General features: G+C 40.1%; 1 protein-coding gene across 4 annotated transcripts in view; it reads left to right on the top strand.

Annotated features, from left to right (window-relative positions):
• Positions 1 to 304: 304 nt before the first annotated feature.
• Positions 305 to 14,031, top strand: part of usp20 (ubiquitin specific peptidase 20) — a 28,881-nt gene continuing 15,154 nt past the window's right edge. For 3 of the 4 annotated variants that reach the window (XM_057818797.1, XM_057818798.1, XM_057818796.1), the window contains exons 1-11: positions 305 to 469; positions 698 to 788; positions 906 to 959; positions 1,189 to 1,251; positions 4,120 to 4,369; positions 4,523 to 4,592; positions 4,680 to 4,793; positions 7,346 to 7,424; positions 10,186 to 10,642; positions 10,703 to 10,843; positions 12,650 to 12,762. In XM_057818797.1, the coding sequence (XP_057674780.1) occupies positions 711 to 788; positions 906 to 959; positions 1,189 to 1,251; positions 4,120 to 4,369; positions 4,523 to 4,592; positions 4,680 to 4,793; positions 7,346 to 7,424; positions 10,186 to 10,642; positions 10,703 to 10,843; positions 12,650 to 12,762 (1,419 nt within the window). In that variant the 5' untranslated portion in view covers positions 305 to 469; positions 698 to 710. Of the gene's footprint in view, positions 470 to 697; positions 789 to 905; positions 960 to 1,188; positions 1,252 to 4,119; positions 4,370 to 4,449; positions 4,593 to 4,679; positions 4,794 to 7,345; positions 7,425 to 10,185; positions 10,643 to 10,702; positions 10,844 to 12,649; positions 12,763 to 14,031 lie in introns of those variants that run through there. The other variant, XM_057818799.1, reaches the window with a different exon arrangement.

The raw sequence follows: 14,031 nt of genomic DNA, 5'->3' as shown, positions 1-14,031 counted from the left end.
ACAGCACGGTAATGTGGTCTCGCTGAGTGATCTGGAGTCAGATTTTAATGCTGTTCTCGAAGCATTCTGGGAAAGAAAATGGTTTACTGCCGATCCGAGATCGGCGTGTGAAATATTCCACGTCATTTAGCCAAACTTTCAATTAAACTTTTATTATATTTAAATTTCACATAATTTTTGTTGTTTTAATCATATTTAAAATAATATTATTTTTTCTTCACGTATTTTAAAAATTGAATTCAAGTGGACTTATGACGTAAGAGAACACTGCCCTCTCACAGCCCTGCGACCAGTGCGACGTGACGTGAAAATAGGAGGGGAGGTGGGAGTGGGTTGTTTTGGGTCGAAAGGAGGGGGAATTCTTGTCTTGTCATTCCGCTCACCTTCCCTCCGCTTCGTCCTTACCCACGGTGCTTTGTTTACTTGCACTATGAAGCAGTTATATCTGTGACAGCTGTCACACGTCACGGTAAATATGAATTGACGACTGTCATGCCTGCTGTCGGCATAATTAGCCTAGCATCTTTTCCTCGAGTCATCCTTTAGGCCTCTTCTTCTTATCTTCTTCTTTATTTACATTAACATGTTCTAAATTGTCCTTATTTCGGAATTGAGATTGCACAGGCTGCGTTTGGTTTTATGTGTCATCGCCGTTGAACGCTGTGGTTAGCTTGTAATCTGACTTGTTGTTTTCCAGATAAACTACAAATATGGCCGAACACGACCTTTGTCCCCACCTGGACAGCATTGGGGAGGTAACCAAAGACGACCTCCTTCAAAAATCCAAGGTGGGTTGACGTCATTTTCTTGTTATCTAATTAACCCACTGACATTGACGCCGATAGACGTCCAATCAGTTTCAAGTACTCTACCTTTAAGTGCTTCCTTATTGTCTATTCTTACAGGGGACCTGTCAATCCTGTGGTGTTTCTGGTCCCAACCTGTGGGCATGTCTTGAGGTACTCCTCGTATGACGTCTGTTTTAATTCATTGTCTGCCATTGACGGTGGTAGACGTTCAATCTATTTGAAGTGGGAGGTGTTAGCAGCAATCCTATCGCTGCCAGCTCCTCCTGGTTCAAATAGATTGGACGTTTATCACCGTCAATGACAGTGAAACACACATACTCATTGCTAATACTGTATGTACTGTATATTTGGTTCTTTTTTTTTTTTTCTTTATCCGTAGAATGACTGCCAATATGTTGGTTGTGGAGAGTCCTACTCAGATCACAGTACTCTGCATGCTCAGGTAAACTAGTACTGATGATTTGTGGAAATGAGATGTTCTTTGATGATGCAGTTTTAAGGACACTAATTAAAGATGACGTCAAGTAATTGACCACCTTTCAATTTTTACAGGCTGAAGGCTTAAGTGGCCAGTTATGTTGTTGCTGTTGTTGTGTCCACTCTTATTTTGTGCTACTCCTCTATTTTTCATCGACTGATCACAATGAAATTTGGTTGGTATATAATAGGGATGTATACGCTTTCATCCTTGGGCCCGATTTTTTAAATTTTTCTGATTCAGTGTTGATTAATTAATCGCGGCATTAGGGCTGTCCCTGATCCGATCACGTGACAGGAAATTGGGCTAACCATGCCATTTTTCAGAGAGTCGGAATCGGGGATAAAGGTTGGGGTTTTAATTATAAAACATTTTTTTCCTTTATTTTTTAAGGACTAAAAAGTTTTAAAAATCCAGTAATACAATGGCATTGCCAAAAGAAACAAAAATATATACATTTTATACTCCGCAACACTCCCGGAAAAAGCAGAAGCGTAAACAGTACTGTAGCATGTTTGGAACTTTTGTTCAAATAAAAAAAAATAATAATAATAATAAGACTTTTTTCGGTATCAGAGTGATCAAAATTAGGTGACACTGACTTGGACTCGCGTGGAAAATATGTTATCGGGACGTCTCTGTGGGGAATCAGAGTTGGCATGTAGCCAGTAGAGGAGAGCCTTCTGTTAGATAGAAATAAGCCAGGAGAGGGCAGCCTACAGTCTTTATAGCACACTCGGCTTATTTATTTCAACATTTATTTAAAGGGGGATACCACTCCCCAAGGGAAAAGAAGAGGCAGACAAACGGAAAAAAAACAAGACGTTAATGCAACTAGCAACAAAGGGACATACAAACTGTCAAATGACAGCAAGTCAGTATCTCGGCAAGCCGCCTAGGATCGGTTTAAAGACACTGCTGATGAGCTGGAATTGAATGCAGGTACAACGTTGGGAACTCATCCCACAACTCTGTTACAAAACAATCTGAGCAGCGGCAGAATGTGACCAAATCATGCCAGTCGTCATGCTAGTTTGCTAGCTAGCTAGCACAGCTATTCTCCCAGTCCAGCCCAACCGCTTCTGCGTAAAACATAGCGCCATCCTTAGGTCAAAACATTTACTAAATATTATAGATTTTTAAAATCAATGCCAATAATATATGTGCATTTAATAACATATTTTAGTAAAAGAGAACAATGGTACCTTATTAGATCCGACAAGTCTTTTAGTCAGAGGTTCCCTTTAACTCATTTACTCCCAGCCATTTCACCAGTGCAACCCATCTTCGCTCTCGGCCGTTTTACTGGATTTTGACTGATTTTGCAAGGCCCACAGAAAATTCTGTTCTATTGCTATATAAACATGGAACCCACCAAAAGAAATAGTAGACTCTCTTCTTTCAGCAGGATAAAAAAAGTTAGTTCAAATATTTTTCCATTCTTTAGAAATCAGCATTAGAAAATTGCTTAGTTTGAGCAATTTTCCAATTTCTGATGAAAAAACAGAAATCGAGCTTTTTGTAAAAGCATATATTTCAAACATAACTTTGACTTTAACACAGCTATTTTTTGATTTTTGTGACACCCCAAACATCTGAATAATGTTTTCCTTCGACAAAATAACATAAACAACAAGACAAATAGAGCATTTGATCGCAAAGTAACAATTTATTTACACATAACTAAACTATTGAACTGAGAGATGACGCTGTTGTGGCTGCAACTTTTCCCTCATCGCCGCTCATCAAGATGGATTTTTTTGAGTCTCTCTATTGTGGTGACCACTGCCTCGTGGCGGAGTTAGCCTGGGGAATTGTGTTGGGCATGTTGTGTTCCTGGGGGGGGAACGGCTTTGACCGTGCGCGTTTCCGGCTGAGTCGCAGGACACTGGAGGGTAGCAGGGGACGCGAGCGGCCAAGCACGGCGGCGCGGGCTCTGCTCAGCAAGTAGCACGGACTCAACGGCATTGTCAGCTCCACTGGTGGTCCTGGTCGTCCGCCGCCTGGCCTCCTGATCATCCATTCGGTCGTCGAGCCAAGTTGCATCAGAACCTAAAGATGTCTCTTGTAGAAAAAAAATCGTATGAGACGTATAAATTAGGGCTGTCAAAATTATCGCGTTAACGGGCGGTAATTAATTTTTTTAATTAATCACGTTAAAATATTTGACCCAATTAACGCACATGCCCCGCTCAAACAGATTAAAATGACTGTACGGTGTAATGCCCGCTTGTTATGTGTTTTTTGGTGTTTGGCGCCCTCTGCTGGCGCTTGGGTCCAACGGATTTTATGGGTTAGTACCATGAGTGAGCATGGTGTAATTATTGACATCAACAATGGCGAGCTACTAGTTTATTTTTATATTGAAAATTTTACAAATTTTAATAAAACGAAAACATTAAGAGGGGTTTTAATATAACATTTCTATAACTTGTACTAACATTTATCTTTTAAGAACTACACGTCTTTCTATCCATGGATCACTTTAAGATAATGTTAATGCCATCTTGTTGATTTATTGTTATAATAAACAAATACAGTACTTATGTACAGTATGTTGAATGTATATATCCGTCTTGTGTCTTATCTTTCCATTCCAACAATAATTTACAGAAAAATATGGCATACTTTATAGATGGTTTGAATTGCGATTAATTACGATTCATTTTTAAGCTGTAATTAACTCGATTAAAATTTGTAATCATTTGACAGCCCTAGTATAAATTAAAAATAGAACGTATTTATACGTTTTTGGAAGCAAATGAGTTGAATAAATGTTGCTCCCAAGCATTATGATTCAATTCAAAATGGTCATTTTTATCTTTCATCTAGGCCGTGAAGCACAACCTGACGGTCAACTTGACCACGTTCAGGATCTGGTGCTACGTATGCGAGCGGGAAGTCTTTCTGGAATGCCAGATCCCGCTGGCCTCTGTTCCAGTGCCCGCCGTCCCCCACCGACAGCACTGCTTCACTCCGGAACAGGAAGAGATGCTGCTGGGTCACCCGCTAAAAGCGGTGCCGATCGCCATGGGTGAAGAAGAAGGCTCCGAGTCTGAGGAGGACGAGCTTAAACCCAGAGGTACGGCAAGCCAATTGAGCATTAGTTCCATATACTTGATGATTCCGTTTTTTTTTTTTTTAAATATATATCCATGTTAGGTAGTTCCTATCATCCGTGCCATGGTCATGGTTTCTTCTCACAAACAACAAGAGCTGCTCGCCTGTTTTGTAGGTTTAACAGGAATGAAAAACATTGGCAACTCCTGCTACATGAACGCTGCTCTTCAAGCTCTCTCCAACTGGTGAGTTGTTTTTAGGCACTTTTTGGAAATCTGGTTTGGAAATAGTTTTTAATGGAAGTTTTTGTTATTCTGTTTGTGTCCGAGCAGTCCTCCTCTCACTCAGTACTTCCTGGACTGCGCCGGTCTGGTTCGCACTGACAAGAAGCCGGCTTTGTGCAAGAGCTACCAAAAACTCATCACAGAGCTCTGGCATAAGAAACGGTAATAAGAGATGGCAGAATGAAAATGTATTGAAAGTAGAGGTGCATCTTAGATACCTGGACCAGTGGTTTTTACTTCTCACTCCAAGACTGGGCGCCTATGTACAGTGGGGCAAATAAGTATTTAGTCAACCACCACTTGTGCAAGTTCTCCCACTTGAAAATATTAGAGAGGCCTGTAATTGTCAACATGGGTAAACATCAACCATAAGAAACAGAATGTGGGGAAAAAAAAAACTGAAAATCACATTGTTTGATTTTTAAAGAATTTATTTGCAAATCATGGTGGAAAATAAGTATTTGGTCAATACCAAACGTTCATCTCAATACTTTGTTGTGTACCCTTTGTTGGCAATAACGGAGGCCAAACGTTTTCTGTAACTCTTCACAAGCTTTTCACACACTGTTGCTGGTATTTTGGCCCATTCCTCCATGCAGATCTCCTCTAGAGCAGTGATGTTTTGGGGCTGTTGTTGGGCAACACAGACTTTCAACTCCCTCCACAGATTTTCTATGGGGTTGAGATCTGGAGACTGGCTAGGCCACTCCAGGACCTTCAAATGCTTCTTACGAAGCCACTCCTTTGTTGCCCTGGCTCTTGTGTTTGGGATCATTGTTATGCTTAAAGACCCAGCCACGTCTCATCTTCAATGCCCTAGCTGATGGAAGGAGACTTTCACTCAAAATCTCTCAATACATGGCCCCATTTATTCTTTCCTTTACACAGATCAGTCATCCTGGTCCCTTTGCAGAAAAACAGCCCCAAAGCATGATGTTTCCACCCCCATGCTTAACAGTGGGTATGGTGTTCTTCAGATGCAATTCAGTATTCTTTCTCCTCCAAACACGAGAACCTGTGTTTCTACAAAAAAGTTCTATTTTGGTTTCTTCTAGGGGTGCACGATATGCATTTTTGGACACCGATACCGATATCGATAACTTCCTGCTCCTCAAGGCCGATACAGATACGATAACCGATAATATATATATATTTTTTTTTTAATGTATATTTACCTGAGTTTTTGAACACCTGTAGGTCAAAAATACTAGTGGTTGATTCATCATAGATTTGCCTTTGACCAAACCAGAATTTTCATAATGACATGAACATTATTATAATAAACAAAAAAAAGACAAGAACAGTTTTGACTTCAAAAAAGTGCCTATATTATTTTTTTCAAATAAATATAATTTGAGTCAATCACAATCAATCAGTCAATATCATTGACGATGTGTTGCCCTGAACAATGAGCACTGATCTAAAACAAACATAAACCCAACATGTATTGTGCTTTGTCAGCAGATAAAACATTTGGTGCAACAGGAGAGAAGACTTTTGTCGTCTTGGTCGATGAAACAACTTTCTTAACCTGGCAATTATAGAACAGCTAGCCTATCACTAACCAAAATGCCTCTCAAGAACTTGTAAACATAACACTGTGAAATGCAAACATTTGCTAATAGCTATAGTAAGATTTATAGCTAATTGAAGGAAAAATACAGCCACTACAACACGAACAAAACTTTGCATACTGGCAAAACAGGAGTGGAAACAAACGCTCACATCCCAATCCGAATCTGTGCCAAAAATATTATTAATAGGCCCGATAATATATAATGTTATTGGAGTTAATAGGATGACGTCATAATTCCTATTATCGGACCATGCACCCCTAGTTTCTTCTGACCCTAACACATTCTCCCAGTCCTCTTCTGGATCATCCAAATGCTCTCTAGCGAACCGCAGACGGGCCTGGACGTGTACTGGCTTCAGCAGGGGGACACGTCTGGCAGTGCAGGATTTGAGTTCCCTGGCAGCGCATTGTGTTACTGATAGTAGCCTTTGTTACTGTGGTCCCAGCTCTCTGTAGGTCATTCACTAGGTACCCCCCCGTGTGGTTCTGGGATTTTTACTCACCGTTCTTGTTATCATTTTGACGCCACGGGGTGAGATCTTGCATGGAGCCCCAGATTGAGGGAGATTATCAGTGGTCTTGTATGTCTTCCATTTTCTAATAATTGCTCCCACAGTTGATTTCTTTACACCAAGTGTTTTACCTATTGCAGATTCAGTCTCTCAGCCGGGTGCAGGTCTACAATTTTGTCTCTGGTGTCCTTCGACAGCTCTTTGGTCTTGGCCACAGTGGAATTTGGAGTGTGACTGACTGAGGTTGTGGATAGGTGTCTATTATACCGATAATAAATTAAAACAGGTGCCATTAATACAGGGAACGAGTGGAGCCTCGTTAGACCTCGTTAGAAGAAGTTAGACCTCTTTGACAGCCAGAAATATTGCTTGTTTGTAAGTGACCAAATACTTATTTTCCACTCTAATTTGGAAATAAATTCTTTAAAAATCAAGCAATGTGATTTTCTTTTTCCCCACATTTTGTCTCCCATGGTTGAGGTTTACTCATGTTGACAATTACAGGCCTTTCTAATGTTTTCAAGTAGGAGAACTTGCGCAATTGGTGGTTGACTAAATACTTATTTGCCCCACTGTATATAGAAAATATTGTTATAGACATTAATAAACCTGTTGGACTGTTTCAGGCCCAGCTATGTCGTCCCTACCACTCTGTCCCACGGCATCAAGCTGCTGAACCCCATGTTTCGTGGCTATGCTCAGCAGGTAGGGACAAGCGCAGCAGTTAACTCACGAAGGGGTGGCAGCGAATGATTATCGGTGGTAGGCTTGTGTTCGATATGAGATGAACAGGATTTAAAAAAAATTTTCACAACATTTGAAGATTGGAACATCAATGTGAATATAATGTTAAAATAAATAAATAACAAAAAATAAATAATTGAAATATTTTAAATAAAATTTGAAATAAATACAACTTATAGACTGAACTTCAGCCACAGCTTAAGTTCCTCAACATTAGAACAAAACAAAATACAAATGGATTTAGACAATAAAATATTTGACAGAATCATTTTCCTCATCAGATTCCTCAATCTGAAAATATTTGACAGATTAATATATCGAATTAACCTCCATTTATAGACTTCATAATGTATTGATGGGACATGGGGTGTGGGGTTGATAAATAGGGGGCCTGCTTTGTTGGGTAGGCTGTCAAAGCTGGCCGAGTGGAATCACAGCCAAAGAGTTTTTTCGTTGAAAGTTCTTGTGAATAAATGCTTAAATCCCCGGATTCTTGATAGATATGGACGTAAAACAGTCTTGATTCTTGCTTAGAAGCAAAAAAACGTGTAGTTAGCATTTATTTTACGTAAATATGTCAAAGTACAATGCTAGTCTGTTAGTTAATGTAGCGAACGGCCGCCTTATATAAACAGAGCTTTTCCGGTGAAAATTCTTGTGAATAAATGCTTAAATCCCCGAATTCTTTAGAGAAATGGACATAAAACAGTCTCGATTCTTAGTTAAAAGAAAAAAGAAAAACCGTGCAATTAGCATTAATTTACGTAAATATGTCGAATTACAACACTAGTGTGTTTGTAAATGTAGCTCGCGGCTGCCTTATATAAACAGAGCTTTTCCGGTGAAAATTCTTGTGAATAAATGCTGAAATCCCCCAATTTTTTATAGCTATAGACGTAAAACAGTCTCGATTCTTGGTTAAAAGGGAAAAAAAGTGCATTTAGCATTTATTTTACGTAAATATGTCGAAATACAACGCTAGTCTGTTAGTGAATGTAGCTAGCGGCGGCCTCATATAAACAGAGCTTTTCCGGTGAAAATTCTTCTGAATAAATGCTTAAATCCCTGAATTCTTTATAGATATGGACGTAAAACAGTCTTGATTCTTGGTGAAAAAGCAAAAAAAAAAAAAAAAAAAAAACATGCAGTTAGCATTTATTTTACGTAAATATATCGAAGTACAATGCTAGTCTGTTAGTGAATGTAGTTAGTGGCCGCCTTATATAAACAGAGCTTTTCCGGTGAAAATTCTTATGACTAAATGCTTAAAACCCTGAATTCTTTATAGATATGGATGTAAAAAACTCTCGATTTTTGGTTAAAAGGTAAAAAAGAACATGCATTTACCATTTATTATACGTAAATATATCGAAGTACAATGCTAGTCTGTTCGTAAATGTAGCTAGCGCCGCCTTATATAAACAGAGCTTTTCCGGTGAAAATTATTGTGAATAAATGCTTAAATCCCCAAATTCTTTATAGATATGGACGTAAAACAGTCTTAATTCATGGTTAAAAGCAAAAAAAACAAATTGCAGCTAGCATTTATTTAACGTGAATATGTCAAAGTACAAATCTAGTCTGTTCGTGAATGTAGCTAGCGGCTGCATTATGTAAACGGTGCTTTTCTGGTGAAAATTATTATGAATAAATGCTTAAATCCTCGAATTCTTTATAGATATGGATGTAAAACAGTCTCGATCCTTGGGTAAAAGCAAAACAAAACGTGCAGTTAGCATTCATTTTACGTAAATATGTCGAAGTTCAATGCTAGTCTGTTAGTAAATGTTGATAGCGGCCGCCTTATATAAAGTTTTTCCGGTGAACATTCTTGTGACCTAATGCTTAAATCCGTGAATTCTTTATAGATATGGACGTAAAACAGTCTCGATTCTTGGTTAAAAGCAAAAAAAACAAAAAAAAGGTGCAGTTAGCATTTGTTTCATGTACTGTAAATATGTCAAGTACAATGCTAGCCCGTTAGTAAATGTAGCTAACGGCTGCATTATGTAAACAGTGTTTTTCCGGTGAAAATTCTTGTGACTAAATGCTTAAATCCCTGAATTCTTTATAGATATGGACGTAAAAAAGTCTCGATACTTGGTTAAAAGCATAACAACTGCAGTTAGCATTTATTTTACATAAATATTGCGAATTGTGATGCCAATTCAATAGAGGCTAATTTCTGTTCTTGATTTTTTTCACTCCGTTTCAAAATGCACGGTACAAAAAAATATAACAATTACTTTAAATCCTCGAGCAAAGCACTCCTGAGACAATCCTTCCTGTTTGTATGCGGTACAGTTTTCACACTTTTTCAACAGAAATCCGGCATTAGATCGCTGCGGCGTATGATTGTGAGTAGCTCCTCTTGATGTGGGCGGCCCCCTACTTGAAGGCGAGGCACAGTGCATGAGCAATCTGACTCGTCAATACCATTATGAAGTCTATGCTCCATTTTTTTAGACATTAATCACAAAAATAGAGAAGATTCATCTCTCGAATTCCTCTATTAACCGCGAAGAATTTTGACAAATTAATCTATTGAATTCCTCGATTAATCGCAATATTTTGTGCCAATGAATGCATGGATGTGTATTTCTTGACTATTAGCACCATATTTGATCATCTATCAAATTCCTTCATTGGTCACAAATTATTTGACAGTTTATCGGATTCCGCTACTAAACGCAAAGTATTCATTCGGTTTATTGTCCTGCAGGACACTCAGGAGTTCCTGCGTTGCCTGATGGACCAGCTCCACGAAGAGCTGAAGGAGCCACTGACGGAGTGTGGCGGCAGCATCAGCAGCGAAAGCAGCGACGGCGAGGAGCGTCTGGACGGCGAACGCTCATCTGCCGAGGACGACTTCCTCTCCTGCGACTCGGGCTCCAACAGCGACCGCGGCGAAGCAGGCATCGGCGGCGGCGAGACGCCCGTGCCGGACGAGCGTGACTGTATCGGGATGACGGGGGACCATCCCATCGAGATCTCCGAGAAGGAACGGCTGAAGGAGAAGCGGGTGTCCGGCTCGCCCCTCCGCGGGACCTCGCGGGACGTTGACGAGGACGCCGACGTTGATACGGCGGTTCCTGGGAGAGCTGAGGAAGAAGAAGTCGTGGAGGAGGATTCCCGACGCCAGGAGAACAACCGAGAAATTGAAGCAAACAACATCTCACGTAAGAAGCACTTCAGCGACGATCGTTTTTACCTTCTAAATCAATTCTCCGCGTCAGCAGAGCCCAACAACGAAGTGACCGTGCCCCGCCCGCATTCCACCCCTTGCAGTCCTGTGAGAAACCTCCAAGAACTTCACTCTAAACTCTCATCTGCTCCGTTGCGCTCCAGTCCGCTACGCTCCTCGTATCCGTTCAAAAAAGGTGATTAAACACAGGGAACAGCATGGTAGGCTCGCTAGGCACAAACAATGAAATTCTGGTAACTTAAGGCAACACTCGGTAACTTTTCAACCTTTATAAAACATTTTCATAAAATTTGTGATGATATTTCGACAACTACAGTGGGGCAAATAAGTATTTAGTCAAACACCAATTGTGCAAGTTCTCCTACTTGAAAAGATTAGAGAGGCCTGTAATTGTCAACATGGGTAAACCTCAACCATGAGAGAGAGAGAATGTGGACAAAAAAAAAACTGAAAATCACATTGTTTGATTTTTAAAGAATTTATTCCCAAATTAGAGTGGAAAATAAGTATTTGGTCACCTACAAACAAGCAAGATTTCTGGCTGTCAAAGAGGTCTAACGAGGCTCCACCCGTTACCTGTATTAATGACACCTGTTCTAACTCATTATCGGTATAAAAAACACCTGTCCACAACCTCAGTCAGTCACACTCCAAACTCCACTATGGCGAAGACCAAAGAGCTGTTGAAGGACACCAGAGACAAAATTGTAGATCTGCACCAGGCTGGGAAGACTAAATCCGCACTGAGTAAAGGCTTGGTGTAAAGAAATCAACTGTGGGAGCAATTATTAGAAAATGGAAGACATACAAGACCACTGATAATCTCCCTCGATCTGGGGCTCCATGCAAGATCTCACCCCGTGGCGTCAAAATGATATCAAGAACAGTGAGCAAAAATCCCAGAACCACACGGGGGGACCTAGTGAATGACCTACAGAGAGCTGGGACCACAGTAACAAAGGCTACTATCAGTAACACAATGCGCCGCCAGGGACTCAAATCCTGCACTGCTAGACGTGTCCCCCTGCTGAAGCCAGTACACGTCCAAGCCTGTCTGCGGTTCGCTAGAGAGCATTTGGGTGATCCAGAAGAGGACCGGGAGAATGTGTTATGGTCAGATGAAACCAAAATAAAACTTTTTGGTAGAAACACAGGTTCTTGTGTTTGGCGGAGAAAAAATACAGAAATGCATCCGAAAAACACCATACCAACTGTGAAGCATGGGGGTGGATACATCATGCTTTGGGGCTGTTTTTCTGCAAAGGGACCAGGACGACTGATCTGTGTAAAGGAAAGAACGAATGGGGCCATGTATCGAGAGATTTTGAGTGAAAATCTCCTTCCATCAGCAAGGGCATTGAAGATGAGACGTGGCTGGGTCTTTCAGCATGACAATGATCCCAAATACACAGCCCGGGCAACAAAGGAGTGGCTTCGTAAGAAGCATTTCAAGGTCCTGGAGTGGCCTAGCCAGTCTCCAGACCTCAACCCCATAGAAAATCTGTGGAGGGAGTTGAAAGTCCGTGTTGCCCAACGACAGCCCCAAAACATCACTGCTCTAGAGGAGATCTGCATGGAGGAATGGGCCAAAATACCAGCAACAGTGTGTGAAAAGCTTTTGAAGAGTTACAGATAACGTTTGGCCTCCGTTATTGCCAACAAAGGGTACATAACAAAGTATTGACTTTTGGTATCCACCAAATACTTATTTTCCACCATGATTTGCAAATAAATTCCTTAAAAATCAAACAATGTTATTTTCTGTTTTTTTTTTTTTTTTCCCCCCCACATTCTGTCTCTCATGGTTGAGGTTTACCCATGTTGACAATTACAGGCCTCTCTAATATTTTCAAGTGGAAGAACTTGCACAATTAGTGGTTGACTAAATACTTATTTGCCCCACTGTAACTTGCTAACCCTTATATAGTATTGTTTAGCCACAACTGGATTCATTACCTTACATCCCTTGTTTCAATTCCAGCTCAGCTAGTTCTTGCCTCAAAAAAGAAGAAGCAGTCGCACTATCGCAGCGTCATTTCCGACATCTTTGACGGCTCCATCCTCAGCTTGGTCCAGTGTCTGACTTGCGACAGGGTGAGTTCACGACCAAACATCCAAAAGTTGGTTGCGTAGCCAAAGATTTTACTCAAGTTAGAGTAGCGTTACTTCAAAATAATATTACTCAAGTAAAAATAGCCATCCAAAAAATGTACTCAACAGGTAGTCCCCCGGTTACGAACGAGTTCCGTTCCTGCGCTGGCGACGTAACCCGAATTTCCGTTATAGTCGGAATTAACCCTTTAAGTACCCTTAAATCTCATAATAACTATCCAAAAACATATATTACACGTCATTGTACTGTCCTCGCCAAGACGCAAAGTTTTAGCTAGACAGCGAGCTAAGCTCTGAAATGACGTCAAACGTCCGTGTAGTTTGCTAACTTTATTCACCTGCTCATGACATCAACACTTGAAGAATGAAACTGAAATAAAAATGAAATTAAAGCAGTTTCATCATCAATAAAAGGAATTCAAATTTTGGTTTACAACTACCTGCCTACACAGCAATAACGATCCACACAAACGATTAGCATCTACCGTCTGCACATCATCAAAAACAATCACATAAACTCAGCCGAAGTATTCGACCACAATTGGAAATGCACAATGAACAGTCCAAAAGGGGTTATATACTAAGAGTGTGCCATCTAATGCACCCCACGATTCGATTCTGATTCAGGGTGCTACGATTCGATGATTGAACGATGATCGCGATTATTGATGCATTATACATTGCTAATGAAAGTAGCTGAACAGATTTATGTTCGTTATTTATTTAAAATATCCTAATGATTCAACATGAACGATGAAAACTTGGCCATTCAACAATAAGCTGCTCTTAAGCTGTTTTTTGTTTTTGTTTTTTTTAAACAAGAAAGTGCAAAAACATTAAACATTTTAAAGGCAGTACTTATTTCTCAACATGCCTATACAACACACAGCTGACCTTGAGATGCTCTTTTTTCACAAGAAGGTGCAAAAACATTAGCTATTTCAAAGGCAGTACGTATTTCTCTCAACAATACAATATAATTTACACTGGTTGAATTTCGTTCCATTTCTGGAAACAAACAAAGTGTCTTTAGACATAAGACTTCTTTTAGCCATTGTACTTCGATTTCAGATTTCTGTACTGTTTTGCATATTTGTAGTGTTACCGCCGTACTTCATCCTGGTTTAACACGTCCTGTATCTGGAGTAACTTTTGTACACCACCAAACAATCTACAAATTGACATGGAAATACATGTTAGCGATATCGCTAATTAGCATGGCGCTTGGTGCTAACTAGTAGCATCTCAAAA

This window comes from Corythoichthys intestinalis, chromosome 17, assembly GCF_030265065.1.
Source record: "Corythoichthys intestinalis isolate RoL2023-P3 chromosome 17, ASM3026506v1, whole genome shotgun sequence".
NCBI classification, from domain to species: Eukaryota; Metazoa; Chordata; class Actinopteri; order Syngnathiformes; family Syngnathidae; genus Corythoichthys; species Corythoichthys intestinalis.
Note: the sequence above shows the minus strand (reverse complement) of the source record. Positions and strands in the feature narration are given on the sequence as shown.